This window comes from Macaca mulatta, chromosome 4 (assembly GCF_049350105.2).
Source record: "Macaca mulatta isolate MMU2019108-1 chromosome 4, T2T-MMU8v2.0, whole genome shotgun sequence".
In the NCBI taxonomy this organism is placed as follows: Eukaryota; Metazoa; Chordata; class Mammalia; order Primates; family Cercopithecidae; genus Macaca; species Macaca mulatta.
In genome coordinates this window covers 47,590,226-47,617,447 of record NC_133409.1, presented here as the reverse complement: position 1 = coordinate 47,617,447, position 27,222 = coordinate 47,590,226, and the positions used below count along the sequence as shown (strand labels likewise).

The following is a 27,222-nucleotide window of genomic DNA, read 5'->3' as shown; positions in this document are numbered from 1 at the left end:
CACTGGCCTGTCTACACGGTTCCAGTGTGAGTAGGTGTAGGTGTGTGTGTGTGCCCTGCCATGGGATGGCGTCCTGGCCAGGGCTAGTTCCTGCCTGCAGCCCTGAGCTGCCCAGATGGCTCTAGCCACCCGCCACCCTGAACTGGATAGAATAAGCAGGTTGGAAAGTCAATTAATGAATGGCTACAAATTAGTGTAAAACAAAAATCAAAAAGTGTAAGATAATCATATAAAAGCACAACAATAAATGATATAATATGAAAGCACTCGGTGAACCCCCATATTGGTGATTGTTTTGGAACTGCTTGGTGGCAGGAGGTGCTCCTCGCAATTTTCATTGCGCAAACATTTGTTTCTTGATTTAACCCATCACCGCCACTAAGTCTGCAGTCACTCACTGGCTCACCCAAATTTGGGCAATCAATTATCTTACTTGTTTTCATTAATCTTTCTTAAATGTATGTACAGCTCATATTAACTACAATGTTAAATATTAGAAGGCTTTCAGTCTTTACTTGGAAGTTTGGTGATGTTTCTGTGACCAGAAATATGCTGTAGGAACTTAACTCTTGTTTATATCAATCAGCCTATGGTAAGATTGGTTTCATTACATGCTATTTTGCTCAAAGTCACAGTTTCTAAGAACCTATCAATGACATTAATGAGGACTTAGTGTAATTTGAGGTATCAGATAAAAGTCCTATGGCAAACAACAAAAATAACTTTACACAGAAAAATAGGAACATTTCACAAAAACCAGGAAAACAAATTCTATTGATACACTATGATAAATATATCTGATTATCAAACAAACTCAATCCCTCTCCTCTCCCAACAATGCAATATTGTTATTGATTGACTCAGTAAAATTCTGATAGCCAAGAGTTAAAAGGACTGGACAAATTAGATAATTGACAGTTGTGCCAATCTTTCTTACAGTAAATAAAATAGAATTCTCTAATATATCAGAAAGCAAGCCTGAGAATGTTTATTCTCTGTTTCCCAAAGAATAAGAAATTGTTAATATTATATCAGTGATGATAATCCAGGACATGACATTAAATAGCATTTATTCATAGGTGAAAAAGTAATTCTCTTCAATTTCAAATTTGATTACATCAAAGAAAAAATCTTAATTACAGTCTGTCTCTAATACTTTGTTAGTCTTCCTTTTTAAAAAGATAATGAAGGCTTCACGCTCTAAGATGTGAGAAGGTAATAGGATACAGGGAGAACATTAAAACATTGTTTACATTATATTTATATTCACTTTTTATATCTGTATTATAACAAGTAGGACTGGTTTCACTTTACAGTCGTGAAATAGATTTTCCCAAGTAAACACAAATGTTTAAGTTAAAAAGTGAGTCAATTTAGGAAAAAAATCATATTAAATAGTATATGTGATTCAGAGAAATGGTAAAAAAATTGTTAAGATGGTACACAAATTTGACACACAATTTTGAGAATTTTTCCGTCATATAATGACCCAAATATTTTTAAACGCTAAGATGACATTTTGATTAAGAATTATCTGAATTAGATTTTTTTTCATTAATATGGTTAAGCAGAACATTTTAACTGATTCTAACATTTGCTTGCTTTGTTGAAACTCCAATGAAGGTTATGACGCAGAGAGATGGCCTAAACAAGGCTTTCTTCAAGAATGTCAGAAATGATATGATTGAGTGAATACAGCTCCACTCCACCAAGTCAAGGACTCTGAAGCACGGTATAAAAGTTCTTGGGCAGTAGAGGATGTGTCAGTCCTGGAGGGAGAATACCACAGAGGCTCTTTGTATGTTCATACAAAGAGTGAAATACTTAGTTAGAATTATAATATTCCCATCTACTGGCTAGAGTCCATGTGAAATATGCACTGGAAATTTCAGCTGCTGTTGCTTTCTTGGGGGATGCTGGAATTTTTGCTCCATCATAAATCTCCTTGGTGTAACTACCAGAATAACCATAAACACTCCCTGAATCGACGCCTTTATAACCCTAATGAAATTTATATCTACGTTTCATGTAAAATATTCCATAGTTCCAATTTAAATGTCTTACAGAGGAAATTAATGTAACCTCTGAAGCCAAGAAAAAATGAACTATGTGGGTTTCCTTTCTAAGGGTTTTGGGTCCCTGGTGATATATTACAGATGTCTTGGCCTCATAAGCTAAATGACTGGAGTTTAGAAAATTTCTTTGTTTCTAATGCTTCATATTTGAGAATGTTACTGTATTCAAAGCAATGGTATGGTCACCTGATTGGAATTTCTCTTTTATTAGAAGAAACTGAAATCGCTCACTGTGAATTACCAAAAGGCCATGCATGTGGTTCATCTAGGAACAGCTTAAAGAACTCTATTCACCTGACTTTTCCTCTGTTTATTTCTTACCATACACTGCTGTATTTGCAAATTATAAATAATAGAAAAGTATATTTGGAGGAAAAAAGCAAGAAGTATTTGAAGTGACTTTAATTGTTGTCATTCAAAAATTGATTTGATTTAGTTGATATATAATCACAATCTGTTATTCTTCAGCAAATAAAAACCGAAAGCAAAGTATTACTATGAAAATTGATTTAAATGTCACAAATATATGAACATAAAGTTCACTTAAGTGAGAAATCAAATTATTAAAATTACTTAGTTTTTTGAAATTTGTAAAATCCTTTAAAACTTGTTTTCTGCAGAAAATAATCTGACAAAATACCACGGAAATACGTTTTTATCTGATCTCTATTATGATGCACATTAATGCCTTCTAATTAAATGCTTTTTCCCCTAAAACTTCCTTTGAAAAAAATTTTGGCTAAAAGCGCAAAAGAGGAGTACTGGAAATGTACTCATTCCACTGGTCATAAGAATGAGGAACTCAACAGAGTTAAGTGATCTTTATTAATTTTACTAGTCCTACAAATGTACCAATTAACTCCAATAACAGCAACTTTGTTGGAATAATACATATTTCCCTCCTTAGAATACAATTTTTTCTGTTAGACATACTAAAAATATAAAAGGTAACGATTTCTTACCATTCCTTTGTTTATCGATTCTGTTAGTAACAGGCATGTTAGTGGTGACAGTGGGTGGTGTAGTACTAGGAGAGTTTACAGTAGCTGGTAATAAAGATGAGAAAGATGTAATTTTGCAAAGAGCACATGACAGTTAATTTGGATAAGCAATTTATAATTAATGCATTAAAATATACAGGGCAAGAATGGAAACCATTTTGAAATACAACAGACTCCAAGGTTGTAATGTGTAAGATGAAGCAATGCTTCCTATGGCACATTAAGAATCAGTACACATGGCCTTTGATGCTATAATACACAAGGGTTTGGAGCAAGCACAAAGTGACGAGAGAAAGGACATTTAGATTCTAGATTCTAGACCTAGATCTCCATTAACAAGCTGGCAATCACACAGTGAAACACTAAACCCTTCTAGAACTCAGTTTCCTGAGTCTGTCAGAAGTTATAGAAAGCAGCCTGTACAGATCTGCAGCTTGAAAGTTCTCTAAACTAAGTTTGCCTAATAACATTGAGACTAGAGAAATAAAATCTCAGAAGAAAAATGTACTTCTTCTTAAGATGAATGTAAAGAAAAAGACAAATGAAATGCATAGACTAAGTTAATCATTTAAAGATTCCAACAAGTTTACTAAACACTGATGAATAAAAAGTATTTCATAGGGCAAGCTTTACAAGGGAGACATTTTCAAAGTATTATGTCAGATATCTCAGGTGAGAATAATTTTAAGAATAAAAATAACTTTTTTAAAACTTTAGATCTTGAACTAAACAGAATTACAGATTTTTAAAATTTCATATAACAATTTGAAAACTACACAGAGATTACGGGGAAAAAACTATTTGATGACTTAATTTTCATAGGGTGTTGATTAATAATAATATCAAAGAAATAATGTCTCCAAAAGGAAAACAAAGATAATAATAAGTTACACCCCACCCCATCTCCTGCCTGCCCTACTCTCACACTGGAACCACAGAAGAGAGCTTAGGTTTCTACTTCTTCAATCTCACTTCTAACCACTGTCACCTTTGTGCTATTATCTTCTTAATAAGAGATCCAGCTTTTACAAAAGGCATGGCTGTGATTCTTAATGTGGTACATAGAACATGCTACTTCATTATAGAAGTATTTAATAGAATAGATGAAAAGAGTCATGGGTAATTAGGAAGAGAAATGGTAAAATAAAGCAAAATATTTATATTATTATTTTAAAACTTGTATAACTTTACATATTATTTAGCATGCAGCTATTTAGTACATAATATGTAACTGAAATACTGACCACAATATAGTAAGCATCATAACAATTAACACAGTTACATTAACATTAGTTTACTTTAACCATTTTAATCTTAAGATTTAAGTTATCTTGTCATCATAAATTGCCTTACGGCCTTATCTTAAAGTTAACTGAATATTCAAATAAATTTCCCTCTTTGTTTTATAGACATGAATACTTCTTCAAAGTATTGTACACTGTATTTACACTGGACTTTTTGCAAGTCCAGTATATTCTTGAGAAGACATGGGGGGAAAATGAAACCAATCCACATTTAATAGGATATAAATTCACATTTTTAAACTCAGAGCTTTGTGGAATTGTGGTTACCCATGGTGTGAAAGCATTCTTTCTCCACGCCGTACGTACTGTGCACCCACACAACTAAAACACATGCAGAAATTCTTCTGTTTTGCTGTTTTCTGGCTTTCCAAGTGAAAAATCAGATAAAAATCAAAACAATGACAACTACATTATCCAAAATTGCAAGTAGAAAGCAAAGAGATTCTGGAGCACAGTGTGGGCTCCCTACCTTGACAGAGGGTCCCCAGGTCTGCACAGCTGGCCAGTTCTGCTGCCGGGAGCGGGATCAGGTAGGAACCTTGATCAACACAAAGAGAATATGTAAGTTTGATTTATGATTTAGTGATATTATCCAGAAAAAAATATCATGAATCATACGGTTAATAGAAGCAGCCCTAGAAGAGTCCACCAGTAATTCTTTGATGTCAAGAAAGTATCTTAAGGTCACTGTGCCTTAATTTTCTCAAATGTAAAACCAAAGTATTGAAATTGTCCTCGAAATCTTTAACTCAATTTATCAGTCATCACACATCAAAAGAAAAGCAGTGCCATTGCCCCTTAAAGTTTGTATAAAAAATTCAGGACTTTTTTGTGTAAAACATTTTAAGAGTTTGGGTGGGAATTCATACAAATAAAATAATACAAACATCAAGAATAAGTTTCAAAAGTGAAGTTACATATTATGAATTACCCATAACATGCACAGTTTTGGTTCATACATCCTAGCATATGCTATTTGTAATTCCAGAAATACATTTTTGTGACTTCAATTCAGTCTCTGTGTCTTTTTATTTCAAGCTTTTACTAACTTATTCTCAGCAGGACAAGTTTTGAGCTGATTTTTTTTTTTGTAGATTTTCACTGTTGCACTAAATGTCCCTCTGACAATTAAGACTTTTTCCAACAGCTTGAGTCTTGAGAAACATTGGCTACACTTACAACAAAGTATACTGTATCAAAAACACACAAAAAATACAAATATATATGTATGTATGTGTATACACATACATATATATACACATATATAATATGCACAACATATTTAATTTTAAGGGACATTTATATAATAGTGATTTTATTCTAATAAACATTTCAAAACTTTCCTGTGGGAATGTGAGGGCACAGCTCCTGCACCAGCCTACAAAAGTAACTAGGTTAACCGTATGCATAAGCAGAAAATAACCTAACAGTTTAACAGTATCTCCAGAGGCATGGTTTCTTCATCCTTGATACCTTGCGGCACTTGGCCCAAGGAAGGAATCCTGATACTTCAGAAAGGCCTGATCTTACAGGCAGGCTATGACATGACACTGACTGGTAAGCAGCTCTTGTCACAGACCTTTACACATTCCTTCAACAAACATTTACTTATTGCCTACATTATGTGAGGGACAGAGACCAGAATGATGCTTTAATTTAAGTTGCTGCTCTCAGGGAGGCATGAAAGGAAGATGGCGTCACAGTTCTAAGTGCTATCAGGGAAGTGCTCCAAAGGTGGCAGTGACCCAAAGGAGGATGTGACAGCAGCTTGGTAAGAAAAGTGAACAGAAATCAATTTCAAAGAAGGCGGCCCATAAGGCACAGGAGGCTGTGAGAGAGCCAGGGGTAGGAGAGTAGAGATGGGTATTTTACTGGCAGACAGAATTTCTAAAACAAATACCAAGGAGGCACTGAAATGGTCTGTGCACCAAGTCACTGGGCATTGCTAAAGTAAAGTAAAAACTGATAAGGATGATCAGATATATAAACAATGGACAGCTGCTGTAAGGCTTTGGAAAATATCAATACCATGAACACTAGAGCCCTCCGTCTTTCTTCCAGTGGTTAATCCCACACACTGGAACCTTGAGTGGTGGGCACTCAAGGCTGTAAACCAAAAATGAACTTCTAGGGCGCCCACACAACCATCTGAATGGACTCCTCCTCTTGGCCAACATCCTTCCAGAGTTAATCTGAAAATTGAGTTGAGGCCATGATGGAAGAGAGGGTTGTACATGCCTCATTACACCCCTCCAGCATTAACATCAACACAAACCCTAAGTTCGATAAGAAACATTTACAATCTATCCTCTGTGAAGTCTGCTACCTAAAGGCTTCATCTGCATGATAAAATCTTGATCTCCACAACCCTTTATTTAACCCAGACATTCCTTTCTACTGATAATAACTCCTTCAATCAATTGTCAGTCAGAAAAATTTTAAATCTACCTATAACCTGGAAGCCTCCTCCCCACTACTTGGAGTTGTCCCGCCCTTCTCCAGATTGAATCAATGTAAATCTTACATGGATTGGTTGATGTATTGTGTCCCTAAAACATAGAAAAGCAAGCTGTCCCCTGACCATCTTGGGCACATGTCATCAGGACCCCCTGAGGCTGTGTCACGGGTGTGTCCTTAACTTCAGAAAAATAAACTTTCTAAACTAATTGAAACCTGTCTCAGATATTTTGGGTTCACCAGGTGAACTGCTAACATTGTGAACTCTTTCTTAAAGGCAGTGAGGGAAAATGAGAAGGAGGTAGGCAAGAAAACTATATTTCATTAGAAAACAGTCATTTAGGTTCTACAACCAAAAGAAGGGAAACAGAAGCAGGAATACTACTAATAATTCAGCCTTGATATCATGAGTAAAAAGGATCGACAGAGATAGATACAGATACAAGAAATTTAAAGACAGAATGCATAACATTTAGCAACTAATTAAAGATGGGAAAAAAAGGAAGAATAGAGGACGTTTTGCTAATTTCCAGCTTAAGAAACTGGTACATATCGATCTAATAAAAGGAGATGGGAAATAATAGAAGAAGAGCAGACTTAGGTGGGGTAAACACCAAGTACAGTAACGGAAACTGAGGTGCCTGTGTGACACCTAGATGCAAACGTGTTTTGTAAGAGGTGTAGCCAGGAAATATTCATCAAAAGCTATAGAGTGTTTGGGATCACTGTAGATAGATTGTAGATTGGAGAAGGAAACAGGATGGAACCACAGATATTTCTATATTTAAGCATCGCATATAAGAAAAAGAGCTATAGACTTAAAAAGGTAAAACTTTTACAGAGGTGGTTTTACAGAATTTAAGAGAAGAAAGTTTAATGCAGGGTATGGCAATATCGAGAATACCAGAAAGGCCAAGAGTGATAAAGAATGAGAAGAACTTTAACTTTGCATTGGGATTTTGGTAGTACCTCTATAGAAAATAGTTTGAGTTGTGTGGGAATGATGAAATCTAGACTGCCAAGATCTGACGAGTGAATGCAAGAAGAGGAAGCTTGGCTGTGAAAGGAAGCAGAGAGAGGAAGGGGGTGTTTTAAAGATTGAAAACTTAAGCAAATGCACCATGGAAAAAGAATATTCGAGGAGGCAGAAGTTAAGGCAGGACTGAGGTGGAATTTTGTCTTGAATGCTTTTTGCCCATTATTCCCTTGCATCACATTTACTATAAGCCCAATTTTTGTAGGACCTCCCTTTTGTAGGTACTTATATTTTGTAAGGGACTTCCGTAAACTAAAAAGCCTTTAAAGTTCAGAGCCTAATGAAATCTCAGCCTCTGTAGCATGCAACAGAGGAGACCCTGGAGGGAGTTCCTGTGGTTCTCATATTACACACAATGTTGGCAGTCAAGGGCTCCTTAGGCCACTTCTGGCACTGATACAATATCTCTGGAAGACAAAGGGAGATAAGGGCTCAGTGTTGTGGGAAAGCAGTTTTTAGGGAAACTGCATTCCCACTAGTAGGTTAAAGAGCTTAGAGGTAAAAATAAGAAAAGAAAATCAGAAGAGCTATGATTTAGAGCAAGATATTTAACAATTTTCTTGAACATTTCATCAGTTTCATTGCACAGTAACACGTATAAATTTCAATATGCAGCATTCTTTTATGGGAAACTGCAACATTTACTTCTCAATATTTTAGTTAGCTGTTCCTTCTGGGGAACTTCTAGTTTAGCAAATTGACACTGCTTTAAATACTCAATAAACGCTATTTTAATATGACCCAAAATGACAATAAAAATCAAACTGGAATGTTTTTAAGTAAAAATGGTATAAATACATGTGACTAATTTAATTAAAAGGAAATTAAATTGATAAATGAAAACTTGCATTACAAACACACCAAAATAAATACATGAAATATCAAAAGTATGCACAAACTTTATTTCTACCCAGTTCTATTTTCAACACATCTGCATAAAAAGTCAGTATCACAATCAGTTTTCTTTGGCTGATGGATTTATGCATCAGGAGGTTGTTAAGGAAGAACAAACAATTCACTCTCCTGGATAGTGTTATGTTTATCATCAACAAATTGGTTTTAGAATATGATCTGTATGTGTTTACTGATTTTTGAGGCTACCAGAAAGGTGTTTTCAGATATTTACTTAATATTAATGAGACAGCCAAATGCCTAGGCAGATTAAAAGGGGTCCCTGGAGAATCTCCCACCCACTCCACAAGTGTTTACATCAGATGCTTTTGTGCAGATGAGGAAACCTGCCCAGGCCTTGCCTGAGCCTGCCCACAGTGGATTAGGGCCCGACTTGCGCACTGTGGGAGGTAGGTGGAGCCACGGAGAATTTGTGCCTTATGCAGGGGAGGAGCCTGCTCTCTCCAGCTCCTGTAAGGATCTGGCAATCAATTAGTGAGGTGGAGGGCCTATTAGTAGGCCTGCATCTCACTTTTCTGAGCTTTTTGTTGTTGTGGTTTTTTGTTTTGTTTTTTCTTTTTGCCCAGTGAAGTCCTGCTCTACTCACCCCTCAATGTGTACGCGTGCCTAAATTTTCCTGGTTGTGTGACAAGAACCTGGGTTTTAGCTGAGCTAAGCAGCAAAGTTCTATAACATTAACAGCAAAATTTAGAGCCAAATTTTTTTGAAAAAAAATGTAATCACTGAAAACAGGTAGTTGAGGAAAAGCTCTAAAGCTGTTAATCCTTCTCTATCTGTTGTTCTTTCCAAATTATGCTACTGAAAGAAGTCACTATATATTAATATTTACACAAGTTGTGGTAAAAAAGATGTATAGTCCACTGCTCCTCTCACACCTACTTAATAATACTCCAAATAACTGAAGAGCAAACCCTCACAATAAGTTGCAATAACAGAAAAAGAAAAACAGTAATTCCTTTCATTTTTTTCTTTGCAGTTGTTACTAAGATGAATTTTTCAACTTTTCATGAATAAATATATTTAAAGTGAAATTTAGTCATCTATGTTCATAAAGAGTTTGGGCATCCTCAAAGTATAAAGTCCTTTTTAAAGATAAAGTGATTTATCTTAATTTTATTATTTAAAAATGATTTAGTTATCTAAAAATATTGCATTCAATCATTTGTTAGAAGTGCAAGGGAAGAACCAATAATGAATTGAAGGCTGTGAAGGCTATGAATTTAAGGCTATGAAGAACAGAACTGTAATGATTATGAAAGGGTAAAAATCCAAGAGTTGATGAAACCTTAGCAAAGTCGGTAAAAAATCCAAAGAGGGAAACAAAAGTAAGTACAAATCCAGAAATTTCAGAAAAGAATAACAATAAAGTACTTATAAAGTGTGTCTTATCTCTACATCCACAGTAGCTAATCCATGGAAGTGCCTAATAAATGCTTGTTAAAATAAATGTAATTTGTTTGAACTTAGACTATTCATTGCATTATATCGTACCACTCCCTCAGGAAAGAGTAGTAATCAGTAAAATAAATAAAACTAGTAGAGAAGGCACTGTCTGTTCTTTGTGAAATTGACGGACATTAGCCAGTATCTAAACTTGAATCATCACACAGGTAAATAAATAATTGCACCTATAATTAAAGAGTCCACTAAAAATTTGTCTATCCATGAGAGTCATAAAACTGAATGTGTTTAATAAAATTGTTCTAAGAAAAATGAAGATGCTATAAAAAGAAGAAGATTTATTGCAAAATAAAGCATTTTGTTTTTAAAAGGATTGACAGGTTTAACCATGTTTTTAAAAATCTCCTGAAAATTTTCTAATTAAGGTACATTTCCCAAATATTTTTTAGAAAAGTATAGGAAAACAAAGTCATATTCTAAAATTGTTAGAATATTTACTAATAATATATCAATTTTATTAAGGCTAGGATGTTTAATATGTGAAACAAATGACAGGACATTTTAATGTTGAATTGAGTCAGTTCAATTCTACTATGTTACTTTCAAATTAAAATTTATTTAGCAATATACCTTTGCAAAATCTATTTATTTTTCCATCACAAATTAATCCTGAAATAAAAACTCATATTTAGCAGACATTGTCTATTCAATAGAATGCTAGAAATAAATTTCTATTCTCCCATTGGTTACTGTACTGATCATTAGTTTGTTGGAAATTATAACCATAAACAGCAAGATGCTTTCATTTTCTGGAAAAAAAATGAAAGGTTAAAATGTTAACAGGGTACACTTACGAAAGATTTGCTTAGCTAACAAGCCTTGATATAATCTCTGTTACAGGTATTTCCTGTCAGTTAATGAGTGACTTGGGTTCTTCAACTCCTAAAGCTGATGATTAAGCAGCAGGAAATTCCCTCTCCCATCATTTCTCCTGAAACACAGTCCAGGACATCTGAATGTCTGGAATGTGAGTGCTTAACGTCATCTTGGAATGGCAAGAAGATCACTATAAAAGTTAAATAGACTCAAATATATTGACTGTGTAAGTTCACGCTACCCTTTTGACAAAATTAGTTTGAAAACTTATAGATGACTAAGGTACATGAGTATGTACTTGATGCACTCTGATAATCTTAAGGCTTGGGAAAGGAGTCTAGAAGACAGAGTTTAAGAAATTATGAGAAATGAATGATCTTACTTAAATGTGGAATCTAAAAAGGTTGAACTCATAAAAGCAAATAATAGAAGAGTGGTTTCCAGGGGCACAGGGGTGGACAGGGCACAGGAGTTGAAAATGTATGGGTCAAAGGATGGAAAATTTCAGTTAGACTGGAGAAATACATTCAAGAAATCTATTGTACAACATGATGACTATTGTTAATAACAATGATTGTATATTTGAAAATTGCTGAGAGATTTTAAGTGTTCTGTCTACAAATAAGTACATGAGATAATAATGAAAGTTAATTAGCTCAAATTAGCCATTTCACAATGTATACCTATATTAAAATATGTTGTACACCATAAACACATATAGTTTTTATCAATTAAAATAATTTAAAATAATTTTTTAAATGAGTATTCCCAGACATAAATACTAGACATGGAGACAGAAGACACGTGTTGGAGCCCACCAACTGCCTCTGCCACTTATTTTCTTGCTTCAGTTTCCTGGCCCATATAAAGGAAGTGGCATAAATCACCATTCCCACTTAAATGCCTATCAGGGCCAGAAGGCAATCTAAAGACAAAAAGGGGGCTGGAGTGGGAAGAATAAGGGGTTGCTAAGGGCTGAAGTAAACTGGGAAGCCCCTTTGAAAGCAGCAGCCACCATTTAGCTCCAGCTGTGTTGGTCATGCAGATATAGTAGCCTAGTGTATTATATTTACCAGAAAAATCCAAAACTTCATTTTTATGTGAAATCTAATTTTTTTTAATATTGGGAATAATTCATCAATTAAAAGCACTGTGTGAAACAAATGTAAATGAACAGGAACAAATAAATGCTACCACCATCACCCGTGTCTTAGGGCTAAACTAGCCTGTGGGTGATTGGTTTGTTTTCCCTGGCTGAGGAGATCTAGCAGGTCTTTTCTAGTGCTGTCCAAAGTTTGTGGTTCAGCCAAGTGGACTATCATAGTTCTTTAGACTAGTTTCAGTGGTTGGCAAATGTTCTCCTAAAGGGCTAGATTGTAAACATTTTAGGATGGCAGGCTATACTGTATTGATCACAATCAATTAACACAGCCATTGTAGCACAGAGGCAGACAAAGACAATATATAAACTAATGAGCATGGCTGTGTTCCAATGAAATTTTTTTACAAGAACAAAGTCACACACAAATTACTTTTGAATACTAGGCTCCTTCTTCTCCTGTTTAATTGAGAGTTATGTCTGTGACTAAAATGTATACATTATCACTGTCTTAGATTTAGTCATATGACATTTAAAGTAGATAATGAAACTTCTACTTTTTGTGTTTGAATCAGTCCTATAATAAAATAAGAGCTTCCAGAATTAGCTTGTGTAAATGGAGAATATTAGGTGGAGATCTATTTTAATACAATTTTTTATCACACAGAATTATTTCTCAAAATATTCTGCATTTAGCTACTTCTAATAATAGCACATTTACAGTCTCATGAAGAACTAGAGACAACACAGTATTTGCAACAAACTATAAATCCTCATTTTTAAAAAATGGAGAAATATGTTCAAAGAAAAAATGGTAATTTCTGATTAAGATTTTCTATAAAATGGACAGTTTTGATATTTAATACTGGCTGAGTAAATACTTTTCTTAGGTGATGGTTGTTTATTTAAGTCATCCAATTGAAATTTAATTCCAGGATGATAAAGATCAGTTTATTACTGTATCACCTTTGTGACCAGACTTGGTGGCTCACGCCTGTAATCCCAACACTTTGGGAGGCCGAGGCGGGTGGATAATGAGGTCAGGAGATTCGAGACCATCCTGGCTAACATAGTGAAATCTGGTCTCTACTAAAAATACAAAAACTTAGCCAGGCATGGTGGTGGGCATCTGTAGTCCCAGCTACTCAGGAGGCTGAGGCAGGAGAATGGTGTGAACCTGGGAGGTGGAGCTTGCAATGAGCTGAGATCTCACACCACTGCACTCCAGCCTGGGCAGCAGAGTAAGACTCTGTCTCAAACAAAACAAAATAAACAAACAAACAAACAAAAAACAGTAACTGGCCAGGCAGGGTGGCTCACGCCTGTAATCCCAGCATTCTGGGAGGCTGAGGTGGGTGGACCACTTGAGGTCAGGAGTTCAAGACCAGTCGAGCCAACATGATGAAACCCCATCTCTATTAAAAAAAAATACAAAAATTAGCTGGGCATGGTGGCGCACACCTGTGGTCCCAGAGACTTGGGAGGCTGAGGCATGAGAATTGCTTGAACCCAGGAGGTAGAGTTTGCAGTGAGCCAAGATCACCCCACCGCACTCCAGCCTGGGCAACACAGTGAGATGCTGTCTCAAAAAAAATAACAATAACTTACTTATTAATTTATTTTATTTCAAGCCTAGTGTTAACATTTCTATTTAAGAGTCTACAATTATAACTGTTGTTATATTAGTGATAAACCCTGTGATATTTTATGACATGGGGAAAACTTAAAAGTGGTTAAACCAAATGTCTTGATGGATCATGCATAGTTTATAATCAAATGTGTGCTATAAGAGCTTAGCAGACGACATTTTAAAACTTAAAAGAGTTTTTTAATGATAACATAGATATCTATATCTATATGTGGGAATATACATACACGTACATTTGTGTGTATGTACAATTCCTTATTGACAATCATATTCATAGAATAATGCTAAAAAAAGAAAAAAAAAAAGGAATAAGGTACAAACTCACCACAGCTTAGGTTGCTTTCAGCTTTCAGAGCAAGGTTTGGGATATTCCAGAAGTCATTTTGCCAGTCGACTACATTCCCTTTCATGTTACAGCTGAGATTGGAGAGGATTTTGGCATTCATGGTAAAATTCCAAAGTCGAAAGTTATAAATGTCTCCTTTTAGAGAGACAATTTCATTTTGATTGGAGCCCAACAACAATTTCCCATTCCCAGGAATAACTTTACTAATGGTAGAATCACATGGAACTGTTTCATAGTTTCTTTTGAAATTTACACCAATAGAGCCCAAAGAATTATTCCAAACAAGGCAGAGCTGCTCAAAGCTTTCTGCAAAAATGTCTTCTTTTTCCTTGACAGGTAATGCATTGTTCAGCAAACATTTTGAATCAGAAATGGATAGAAAGTAGCCACTCTTGGCCTTTCCAAAACTGAGCAATTGTGTGAAGGATGCATTTGAGTAGGAGAAAGCTGTCCAATCATTGTCTTCATGGCCAACTTTGGTTGCCTCAAAGCAGAGTGTGAAAGCACTGAGCTCTGGAATGGAGACGCTTTTTGCAACAGATACCTGGTAAGCATCTGATGTCTGGGGTAAAATGACCTTTTGATTCCTTAAGGACACAGCAACTAGGACAAAACATAACAGGAAAGATAAACCTGTTAACTTCAGAACACAGACTAATGTGATGCAAAACATCAAGCCCTCCACCGCTTCCTACTAGTTAGCTTTTTACCTACCATTTGCCCCATCCCTCCCCTCTTACTCATCCATCTTCTGTCAGCAGCCCATTACCAGTTGTCTGATATCAGCAACAGTAGTAAGAAATTCTACTCATTTCATCTCTAGTCATGATTGGATCTCTCACACCTAAACTTTTGAGTTACAGCCAGCAAAGTGGATAAGCATTTTTAAATCCTGAAACTGAGACATTAACAATTTAAAAACCCCAACTACCTAATTAAGGAAATAACTGGTTTCAGGAAGGCTTTGTTTATACATTAAGATTTTCAAAAAAACTACTTTTCAAATGATTTCTAAACACAAATAATAGTTCTTATTTTCATTAATGATTACTTTTCACTCTTCCCAAACATTCCTGTACCGCCATCTCCCTTTCAGATATCCTATATCCTCCTATTTTTTTCTGCCATCATCAGGATGTTTTAGGAACAAATACAAAAATAATTCTATTAAGGAGAGGGAGGAAAGGGAGTCTAGTGAAAAGTCAAACAAAGTGGAAATTTAAGGTATCCAGACATATAAGCTAGTTTTTGAGTAGTAAAGGGCAGACCATGGAGTTTCCTACTCCAGCTCTTCTGAGTACTGGCCATGTGACCCTGGGTATGTTACTTCATCTCTCTCTACCTTTGTCTTATTTGTAAAATGGGCAACAATGGCACCTATTGCATATACGGTCAATAAGAATTAAATAAGTTAGTATGTCCAAAGCATAGAGCAGTGCCAGTACCACAGCAATAAGTGGCAAGTACTATTATTATAATAGATGTGCAATAAATTCAAAATAAAAATGTATTCACCTAATCCTTCTATGATACATGCAAAATTATTAAATAATACCAATAGATTTAGCCCTATGCTAATATCATAGCCATTGTGAGACTAATTTAAGAAAGAAGTATTTCTCCTCGAAAATACTTTTTTTTTTTTTTTTTTTTGAGACGGAGTCTAGCTCTGTCGCCCAGACTGGAGTGCAGTGGCGCGATCTCGGCTCACTGCAAGCTCCGCCTCCCGGGTTCACGCCATTCTCCTGCCTCAGCCTCCGGAGTAGTGGGGACTACAGGCGCCCGCCACCACGCCCGGCTAATTTCTTTTTGTATTTTTAGTAGAGACGGGGTTTCACCGTGTTAGCCAGGATGGTCTCGATCTCCTGACCTCGTGATCCGCCCGCCTCGGCCTCCCAAAGTGCTGGGATTACAGGCTTGAGCCACCGCGCCCGGCCGAAAATACTTTTTAATGCTGGTTTCATACGAATAACAGTTTGAATATATTTTAATATTCAGTACATCAAGAATAGTTCTGTAATAAAACATCATTTTAGTATAACTATTCTAGTAAAAATCTATGATAGAATTTAAAGGAATCATGGACTTTAGTCTACTTTTTAAATATAAAGAAGTTTATAGGTCCACTTATGCAAAGAGACACTTAAACAATATGAACCAGTATTCTACATGCATTGTTAAAATTAGAAGCCTAGAAATAAATGTCTCCATCAATATTTTATTAGTGGTTACAGCTGGGTGGCATTTGTACAGATAATTCTACTTTGCTTCTTTTTTTGTTTTCCAATGTCCTATATTTTATCATTTTTAAAACATTATTTTGAAAAATTTAAAACAATTTGAAAAATTTAAGCATGTGTGTTTTAACCATGGCAAACATAAATAAATAACTCCACAATCAAAAAACACAATTTATAATAGTGACAGTCAGTCATTTTCATAGTTGTACCTTTCTGTTTTTACTTAGAAAGTTCAGAAGAAAAAAAAGTATAACTAAATAATAGTCATTTTTATAGTTGTACCTTTCTGCTTGTTTTTACTTAGAAAGTACAGAAGAAACAGTATAACTAAGTCTCATCAAATCGAAGCTTGAGTTTCTTTAGGGAAACACAGGTTTGAGAGAGAAAGATTATTTAAATGTTATGTTGTGCCAGAATATAGAAAACATATTTAATAAAAATATGCCTTATTTCCTTCAGTTAGCCATTTACAGGGGGCTTTCCTCAAGCTGTGTTATTTATTAGCTTAAACTGTTAATAGCTTGTTAAAAATTTACTGTTCATTTTCTGTATTTTTTCCGTACCATAGTTCCTTAAAAGGACAACATCATAAAACCCAAAATGAAATGATTTCTAAAAGGGATGTTTTAAATTTTCAGTGGAGAGATGTTAGAATTACAGATTTTAATTATTAGCAGTGGAATATCTACAGTGTCTTCCAAGCAGCCTTTAAATGTTCTGTATATAAACAACATAAAAGAATTCAACTCTACTGTAACCAGATTTTGGATGTGGTAATTATATTTTGCTAAAAAGAATGCTCAGAGAATATTAACAGCTTCTTGCCCTTAAATCCCAATCCTAATCATTCACATACACATAAAAGAGCATAACTCTGTCTTCTGGTCCTTGTGTTTACTGCAGAACATGTTAAACAAAAGCAGAAGGTTGGCATTGCCTTTGGTTTACATACCTCTGATGTAGCTGGCATTGAAACCTTTCTTCTGGATGCTAAAGTCACTTGAAAAGGACACATGCATCTCATTCGCACTTGAGTTAAATGATAGGCCTTTGGCAGTTGCTCCACAAAATTTAGTCTGGCTCTCTCCATTATCAAGGGATAATGAGTCATAAATGCAATTGGGAGCTTCTTCAATGTCGAAGTCGTTAAATGTTATCTGAATGATATAACCAGTGGGGGCTCGGAGCGTCCACATGCAAGCCTGGCTGTTCGGGTAGTCGTTAGGGTAGCATGGAGAAGTAAAGGTCCCAGAAGGGTTGGACAAAACCACTCGGCAGTTGGCACATCCCCACACTGCTGGCCAGACAAAAGAGAGACAGAGAGAAGGTCTGGGTTCAGATGCATACAATAAACCGAGAATACCACACACTGGGGACAATCGAGCAGTAAATATTTAAAAATACCAACATACAATCATAAAATATAAATGGAAAATGAAACCTTCTTGAGGAGGAAAAGAACCATCAATAGAGCAACAAAAAGTAAAAGGGAAATAAAAAATTTTAATGCAATGATTCTTAAACTTGGGAGGTTATACAGTCTGAGAATCTGACAGTTATAGGAACTCTCTCCAGTAAAATGAGCAGGGGCCACACACGTTACACACAATTTCAAGGAGTACAATGAGGCCTCAGAAGGCAACAGTGAATTTCACAAAGGTTCACTGACCCAGATTAAGAATCTCTACTCCAGACAGTAATTGAACTGGGATGGCGGGGGTTACAGCACCATAAAGATAGTATTCAGTATTACAAATCATGGATATAAAGGAAGAGAAACTCTTAGAAAATAAATAATTTAATAGAAAGCTACAAATACAAAAAAATAATAAGCTATCTTCTGGCAGACTGTATTTTTTTTCTGAAATTCAAATAAATAGCATCACCTTGCAAACATGGATTACTTATAGTTTTGAAAATACATTCACTTACCCATTTGTTTGTCACAGTTGGTAATTATATGCTTGTGGGCTCATCTCATTTACTCATTCATTCGGTAAATATTTATTGTGAGTCTATTATGTGCCATGCACTATTCTAAATAATATATATCAATATCAATGAGGAGGAAAGACAAAGTCTCTCTATAAAGGAATCTTTTTGTTTGTTTGTTTTTGAGACAGTCTTGCTCTGTTGCCCAGACTGGAGGGAAGTTGCATGACTCTGGCTCACTGCAACCTCTGTCTCCCAGGTTCAAGCAATTCTAGTGCCTCAGCCTCCTGAGTAGCTGAGACTACAGGTGTGCACCACTACGCCTGGTTGGATAAAGGATTATTATACTTCAGTGTTGGACCTAAAAGCAACTACAAGTATAATGACAGATAAAGGTGAGGAAGAAAAGTAAAGCAAAGGATAAAGAGAGACTGAAATGAATATTAGAGATGGTGGTTCTCCAAATAGGTGATACTTGAGAAGAGACCCAACGGAATGAAGTGAGGGAGCATGCCATGAGCACACTAGAGAACAGCACTGCAGGTCACAGGAATGGAAAAATTAAGACCCATTGTAAATAAATATTGTTTTTTCCCATGGAATGTAAGTCCTATAAGATCTAAGATGATGTCTCCTTTGCCCATCACTATTTGTTCTCAGTATAAGGTTCACAAAAAATATTAATTGAATGAAATATGTAAAGAAAAACCCTTCTGAGGTAGACAGGGGAAATGCTACTTTCCCATTTTCACTAATGAGAACAGTTAGGTTGTTCTCAATTATTATTTATCCACCAGTTGGAATCAGAAACCAAGGTCTATCATCTTCCTGTCCAGAGATGCTTTTGCAACTAATATGCACATTGCTTTGACATATTTTTATAAATGAAGGCAGTGATCTCATTTATCCAAAATACTGGATAAACTGCCATTAAATGGACACATAAACTTTCAAACAATAAAATACTTTCAACATACTAATGAAAATAACTAAATTTATTATCTCCCTCCCTCTTTTACTGAGTTGACTAGAATGCATATGCAGTAACATTTCTTGAAACATGGTAGTTACTACAAATACAACTATTCCTCTATGATACAGTGATACGTTCAAGGACTAATTCGATGTTTTACACAGCTCAAGTGAGGTTTTTCTTTTCTCTGTGGCCACTTTGTATTACTCAATGTTTCAATATGCCAACTCTATCCCCATCCATTCTTTTTAACTTGCCCTCCTCCTGCTAGTCCTCCTTAAGTCTCTGACGTCTTGTACGAGACCAAAGACAGACTATGGAAAACAAACGATGATCCTCAAGTGTCTGCCAAATGCCTTCTCTTATCCATCCCTGGAGCACCATGTTCCTCTGCTTTGTAGCGCTATTCAGAGGACTTGTGTTACTTCCATTTGTGATATGATTTTCTTATTGTCAATCTTCTTCCACTACTTTGTAAACTCAACAAGCAGAGGGTGTGTGACTGTCATATTTGCCATTCTACTCTCCAGCACTGCACAGCACCCCTGGCGCATAGGAGATCTTCGATAAAATTTGCTAAATTTATGAACAAATGAGTAGCTTAAATGAAGGGAACCATGCCTAAATTAAAGAAAGACTCCATGTAGTATAACCAAGTCAAATTCTAAGTCTGAAAAGAAGATAGAGTACATGTGCTCTGGAACATCTCTTCGGGTGGGGTGTTGGGCTGTTTCTTCCAATTACATCACTCACAGCACAGGACTGAGATGGCTAGGACTGTTACTTTGCCTTAGGCTCAGGAGAGAGAAGTAATCCTAGTAAATTAATAATAATTTATCCAGTTATAGACATTGGAGATTAAAAATAAAAATATAAAGGAAAATAAGCAACAATCTCTGTCATCTCAACATGCAGATAGGCAGCATCATTTTTCCAAGATAAGATGCCATCCTTTATATCCAAGACCCAAGTAATGTGCATGACTTCCTTTATCCTGTATATTATCTTTGTGAAATTCTTCCCTAAAAGCTGAAGAAAGGGTTTAAGAAAATTTATTATAATTATTATTTTTTAGAGACGGGGTATCTCTCTGTCAGCCAGGCTGGAGTGTAGTGGCCCTCGCTGCAGCCTCAAACTACTGGGCTCAAGCAGTCCTCCCACCTCGGCTTCTGGAAGTACTGAAATTATAGGCCTGAGCCACCACGCCTGCCCAAGGGTATAAGAAAGTTAAATTTGACCGATAACACTGTGTAATCTTTCACAAGTTAATTTATCTGTGCCTCAGTTTCTCCGCCTTTACACTGGTGATAATAACAGCAACCACTACCCAGAGTTACCAGGAGGATAACATGGATTAATATTAGAAAGTCCTGGAAGTTGTACCTGGGACATAGTTAGCACTAGTTAAGTGTTGGCTATTATTAATAATTACTATAACACAAAATCAGTGCATTAAAAATTTAAGAGAGGTAAAATAGGACACCACCTTAGTAGAATCTCTTTTTTCCTTAGGCACTCAGAGGGATAGAAACAAGATAAAGATGACACTCATAACATGAATTCAAAAGAACATTTGATACATTCTTCCATATGATTCTTACCTTCAGTGGCTAGACAGCATTTAGAGATAGTGCTACTAAATAATAATTGTCTTAAATAGATGAAATATCAATTAAATTAGACACAATATCATCCTCTTCATTATACTCATAGAGCAATTCACAATAACAAGCTTTCACATATAACTCATTTAATATTATAATAACCCTGAGAATTATTACCACCTCTATCTTTAGAGGAAACAAATGAGGCTAATATAGATTGGATAACTTGCACAAAGTCACATATCTAATTGATAGCAGCACCAAAATTCAAACCAGCCCTTCTGAATGTAAGCCTAGTGTCTTTCTAGGAAAGAAAAAGTTGCTACACTTAAACAAAAAACACAGACCAAAATGGTGAGCTCAAGTACTTCTTTAAAAGACATTTTTTAAATGGACAATTTCTTAATAGTTCCATAGCCCTAAAATAAACATATTTTAAGAAACTCATTTGGAAACATTTTAATAAAGAGTATTAGGAAGTATGAAATATAGTGCTTTGAATTTTCCAATTTGGAGTAGTCAAATATCACTGCTAACTGATTCCTACACTATGAGCTAGCCTAGTAAGTAATTACTTTGTTCTCTCGTAAGAGTCAGGGCTACCTAATTAGATGGTTACTGAAGTAGCCACTGAATGAGGTATTGGTAAAATCAGGATTAACACATATGCTAAAAGCTACCCAATTCAAAGCATCTGGCTCAATATGTTCTCAAAGACAGATATGGTAACATATTCTTACAGATAATTTATAAAAGCAAGGTTTTCAAGTAATCCGAACAAACGACAAACCAAATTCCACCCTCAGTTCTTGCCTATGCTTACAAGTATTTAGCAGTAATTTACTTGTGCGTATTTTTACAAAAGTTTATTTTTCAATGAAACTCTAATCTATAATGAAAAATCTTCCAGTCATGCCAAAGCATAATTCAATTGATATGTAACACTTCGATACAGATTTAATAACCATTACCTTGTGAGGTTTTTTTAATATCTCAGATTTGGATTCTTACACTACCTTTGCCACAAGTACTTCTTTATAAAATCCAAATGCCTATTCTTTAAAATCTCTTTAAAACAAGAATTTTAGATCCCAAGAGATATGGAGATTAACTTTAGCTTCTTTCAACACAAATATGTAGATGGTACTGAATAATTGCTTTTTCTAGATTGTGTTAAATGGTGAACAAAATTAATTCATTTAAGTAAACCTTGATCTTTATTTGAACATACATAAAACTGCAGCTAATGAGCCTGTAGAAAAACCTGACCAGTGAAAATTATCTCCAGAAAATTTAGCTTAAGTCGCCTGCTTGTTCTGCATTTATTCAGTCATGATTTGAATTATCCATGAGGATATACTAAGTTCTAACACATGAAAAGCTCATTTGTTGATTAAAAACATTTAAAATATTTAGCAGTCTTGATGGCTTCTAAAGATTAAACCTAAGGGCCAGCAACTAACAATTCTAGAACCAGTTCTAATACCTAAGTCAGTAAAGAGCCAGGATAGCCACATACCATTTCTCCAGATCTAAGTAAATTGCTATCAGATGTAACATCACTGAAATGTAAAATATCAGCAACATTTTAGATTCTGGCATGTATTAAATGATTGATAATATGCGGAAATGGATGACTTCATCAAAATAAGCTATTTTAAGTGATTTCAGACCACTATCCATATTTTTCAAGATGGCATGGAATCCAAGGCAATCTGGCTGTGACATCTGTGATTCTGTTAATGTGACAGACTTGGCAAGCATCCCCACCACCCTCACCACTCCTCCTCAAGCTCTGCATTCAAAAATAGCATTTCCACTATTGAGGAGGGTCTTTCATAAAGCACGGTTACATTGGTCATTCCAGTCCCCCACCAGAACTTCTGACAGCCATGCCAGAATACCAGTTCATTCACCCACTCCTCCTAAAACAATGGTTTCCTGAGTCAACCAGATAATTGTTCCATTTCCCTCTGTAATGGGTCAACCCCAAAACGTTCTTTGGAAACACCCTGAATAAGAAGCTACTTCAACGACTTTAAGCATGAGTTCCAAAGGGTATCGGCTTACTTGAATCAGTTCAATTAAGTTTGACATTACTAGAAAATTAACAAGATGTTGAACTGAAGTTTCCTTGATGAGGCACCATTAAGACTGGCAATTTTTTGAATTTCTGAAGATACCCACATGCACCACACCCTCAAACACATCTCTTTCTTCTGTAATCCTGTTAATGTTTAAACTTTGAGTTCTGTCTTTCCATAATCACGTTGGCAAGAGAACATTCCATGTCTGACTGCAAAAGATAATACTTTCCGAAGATCCAAACAAGTGAACTGTTGTAAATCATTCCAGAGTCAGCCTGTTATGTAGATATACATCACTTGCAAGAGGATTAGACACACAAGCACATGGGTATGCATATGTACACACACCCACACATATTTTCACGGGAAACTATTCTCTCTCAAGCAATGGTTGAGTCTTTTCCAGCTTTAAAAAAAAAAAAAAAATCTAAAGGCACTGAATAATTTGAAACAACATAAACTGCATGTCTATCACCAAATCTACCTCCTGGTTAACATATCCATTCAAGTTCCTTATTCTCTTCCTGCAAACCCCCAACTTTGGATTAATCCAGCTGTGGACCTTCTTGCTCACGAATTCATAGGCCTTTGGACTCAGCTGATAACTTACAAAATTTCACACAGTGTTTATACTAAAGCAGCTTCCATTTTTATTTTGCTCACCCTCTCCAGCATTGGATGCCTCCGAGCACAGGCTGCTTCTGGACAGTCTTACCCACAAATTCTCCATTCTCCTCATTTCTCTCCTGCCCTCTCAGCCCTCTCCAAGCACCGCCTCTGCTACTCTTGGCTTTACAATCCTTTCTGTTTGGCCAGAGGACCTCAGACAAGCAGCATCAGCATCACCTGAGAGCTTGCTGACATGCAGAATCACCCAGACCTACTAAAAAAAAAATGCATTTAAACAAAATTCTCAGATAATTAATAAGCATGTTAAACTCTGAGAAGTACTGCTTTAAATAACAGTTTACTACAGGAGCTACTCAATCTTCATAGGTACACCTTCTCCCAAGAGAATCTGTCTCCTCTCACAGTTCTTGCTGTCATCTTCACACTACTTGGTCCAAGGAGTAAACCCCTGACCTGAAGGGAACCAAACTACGGGCTTTGCTAATCACCCAAATGCTGTCTTTCTCTGAGAATTTCAAGTTAGAGACACACACAATTTATCCAGAGAATGACAAAAAGAAGAATGATGACATTATAGAAATTCAAAGGTAGCAGCTGCCTTGACCACTTGGAAATATAGGAAGCTGAGGGGCTGACAGAGGAAAGGGTAAGAGAGAAAATGTAGACGCTGGGCGTGGTGACTCACGCCTGTAAGCCCGACACTTTGGGAGGCTGAGGTGAATCACGAGATCAGGAGTTCAAGACCAGCCTGGCTAACATGGTGAAACTCCATCTCTACTAAAAATACAAAAATTAGCCAGGCCTGGTGGCACACGCCTATAACCCCAACTACTCAGGAGGCTGAAGCAGAAGAATTGCTTGAACCCAAGAGGTGGAGGTTTCAGTGAGCTGAGATCACACTGTCTCTCAATAAAAATTAAATAAATAAATAAATAAATAAATAAATGAAAAGAAAATGTAGAGCAGAGAGATGAGAGAAAACCAGACCTTTGAGAAACAGAGAGGCTTTAATTCCAGCCATTCCACATCCAGTAATGAAGGGTAGGAGCTGTTTCTTGTGGCCTGTCCTTGACTTATATGACAATAATTCTTATTACACCTACTGCCCTACTACTTTACTTGATTTTAATCGATTTCTGTTCATTGCAACCAAGTGTGCCTCAAGCCAGTACTCTAATAGAGCTCTCCTCTATGTTCAGCTTTTCTTTATATATGCCCATTCTCTCTGGCTAATCTCATCTGAACAAAAGCCTTATTATACCTAAATGTTGATCCCATACATGTGCTACTGAGCACCATATCCTAGCTTTGCAAATACCTACTCAATATCTCCACTTGGATATCCCACAGAGCCATCAGTCCAAACATCATTCCTCAAATAATGTTTGTATCCTCCTCATAACTGTTAGCAGCATGAACATCATCCAAACTAGGGCTCTGAACATCCCTTCTCTCTTCCTTCTCCCACACTGTCTCAAATAATTTGCCAAAGGCTATGACATTTGTTTTATTCACAGTTGTTAAATCTCCTCATCTCATTCCAATAGTTTAAGGTCCTGTCATTTAAGGTTCTCATCCTTTCTCTCTTGGATAAAAGTTTGGTCTCCTTGTCAATACTCTTGTCACCTGCAATTAACTCATCCTTCACATCACTACCAGAAAGAAAGATCTATCAATATCCAAGTATGAAGGTAAGTTTTCTCTAACTCCAAATCTTCTCTGGGATCCAACAAGACAAGCCCCTTGACTGACATACACAGCACTCCTTATTAGCCCTGTTCACTCTTCCTATTTCTTCTCATCTCCCCACATCCCTGCACTTAATACTTATTAAACATTTATGTGCCTGGCACTGTGCCAGGTTCTGGGAATACAGTCATGCACAAGATATAATCTCTGACTTTACAGAATTTATGGATTATTGGAAATGCAGATAAATAAGTAGATCGTGATAATACAATGTGATAACTGCTCTGATAGAACAGGTGTTCTTGATAGAACAGGTGCTCTGATAGAACAGACGAGTGCCATACTATAGTCTGGGTTTAGGCTTCATGGAAACAGTACCATTTCTAACCAAATCAGCAAGAAACTGAGATATAAATATGCAGCTTGGGAGTGAGCCAAGTAAAGGGGGAAGATAGAGACAAAATAGAAAAGAGTGTTCTGGGCAGTGAGGTCATCAGGTACAAGACAGCATAGATGGTTCAAGTAACTTAAGATTTAGTTCAGCTAGAGCATCATGTGTAAAGTGGAGAGAAATAACAGATAAAGACAAAGTAGGCAGAGATAAGATTTAGCAGGATTTTGCAAGTCATGTTAGAGAAAATGAAAAATTATACTAACAGCAATAGGAAAACTAAAAAGGTTTTAATGTGGCAAAAGTAAAATAACTGGATTTGTGTTTAGCACACATATATATATATATATATATATATATATATATATATATATATATGGTCTTGCTCTGTCTCCCAGGCTGGAGTGCACTGGTGCAATCATGGCTCACTGAAGCCTCAACCTCCTGGGCTCAAGCAGTCCTCCCACCTCAGTCTCCTAAGTAGCTAGGACCACCATGCATGTACCACCATGTCCAGCTATTTTTTCTTTTTTTTTTTTTATTGTACAGATGGGATCTCATAATGTTGCCCAGGTTGCTCTCAAACTCTTGGACTCAAGTGATGCTCCCACCTCAGCCTCCCAAAGTGCTGAGATTACAGGTAGCAGGCATGAGCCACTGCACCAGGTCAGCACAGATACTTTTTTTTTTTTCACTCTGTTACCCAGGCTTGTGTGATCTCGGCTCACTGCTGCAATCTCTGCCTTCTGGGTTCAAACGATTCTCCTGCCTCAGCCTCCCGAGTAGTTAGGACTACAGGCATGTGCCACCACGCCCGGCTAATTTTTGTATTTTTAGCAGAGACGGGTTTTCACCATGTTGGTCAGGCTGGTCTCAAACTCCTGACCTCATGATCCACCCTCCTTGGCCTCACAAAGTGCTGGGACTACAGGCGTGAGCCACCAGGTCCAGTCACAGATACTTTTTAAAGCCTTGCTCCTTTATACATAAACAACACAAAACTACCAGTGAACAAAGATCCTTGTAAGAATCACTGTAGCCCAATTCCAAGAACCTACAAACGACAAGAAGAAAGACAAAAGCTAACAAGCTACACTGACAGTTTGTGGAAAGAACATAGCAGTCACAGTGGCAAGGCAGATTTATTCTACAAGGACAGAATTCATTGAAGTGAGCCTAACTGCTGATGATAAGACAGAAAAGCAGCAAAGTGACTATTCTAATGTTCATCAAAGATTTGTCTCATTTTGATCTTACCTATTACACCTAAAGAAAGACTAGGGAAACTTAAAAGACACACACTCAATGTTCATCTCACTTGAGACTGTTACAGAAAATCTTTCCATATGGATTACCTAGGCAGTATTGCAGGGTGGAACAGGTTTATGTTGGCATTAATCAGAAGAATATTGCTAAATACTACCAACATAAGTAGAGATTGTCTTAGCCTCATAAAAGCTAATTATAGTTCTAATACCCATGAAGGCAATGATGTCATTACTGGCTAAACAGCACATAATT

The 27,222-nt window shown here is 36.2% G+C and overlaps 1 protein-coding gene across 19 annotated transcripts in view; it reads right to left on the bottom strand.

Annotated features, from left to right (window-relative positions):
- The window catches only part of ADGRG6 (adhesion G protein-coupled receptor G6), a 135,662-nt gene that overhangs the window by 57,408 nt on the left and 51,032 nt on the right, over positions 1–27,222 (bottom strand). For 6 of the 19 annotated variants that reach the window (XM_015137236.3, XM_015137233.3, XM_078001225.1 and 3 more), the window contains exons 3-5: positions 17,348–17,689; positions 14,135–14,758; positions 4,850–4,918 (exon numbers count right to left, since the gene is read on the bottom strand). In XM_015137236.3, coding sequence (XP_014992722.3) covers positions 4,850–4,918; positions 14,135–14,758; positions 17,348–17,689 — 1,035 coding nt within the window. Of the gene's footprint in view, positions 1–3,037; positions 3,122–4,849; positions 4,919–14,134; positions 14,759–17,347; positions 17,693–27,222 lie in introns of all 19 variants that reach the window. The other 13 variants (XM_078001222.1, XM_015137231.3, XM_078001223.1 and 10 more) reach the window with 3 other exon arrangements.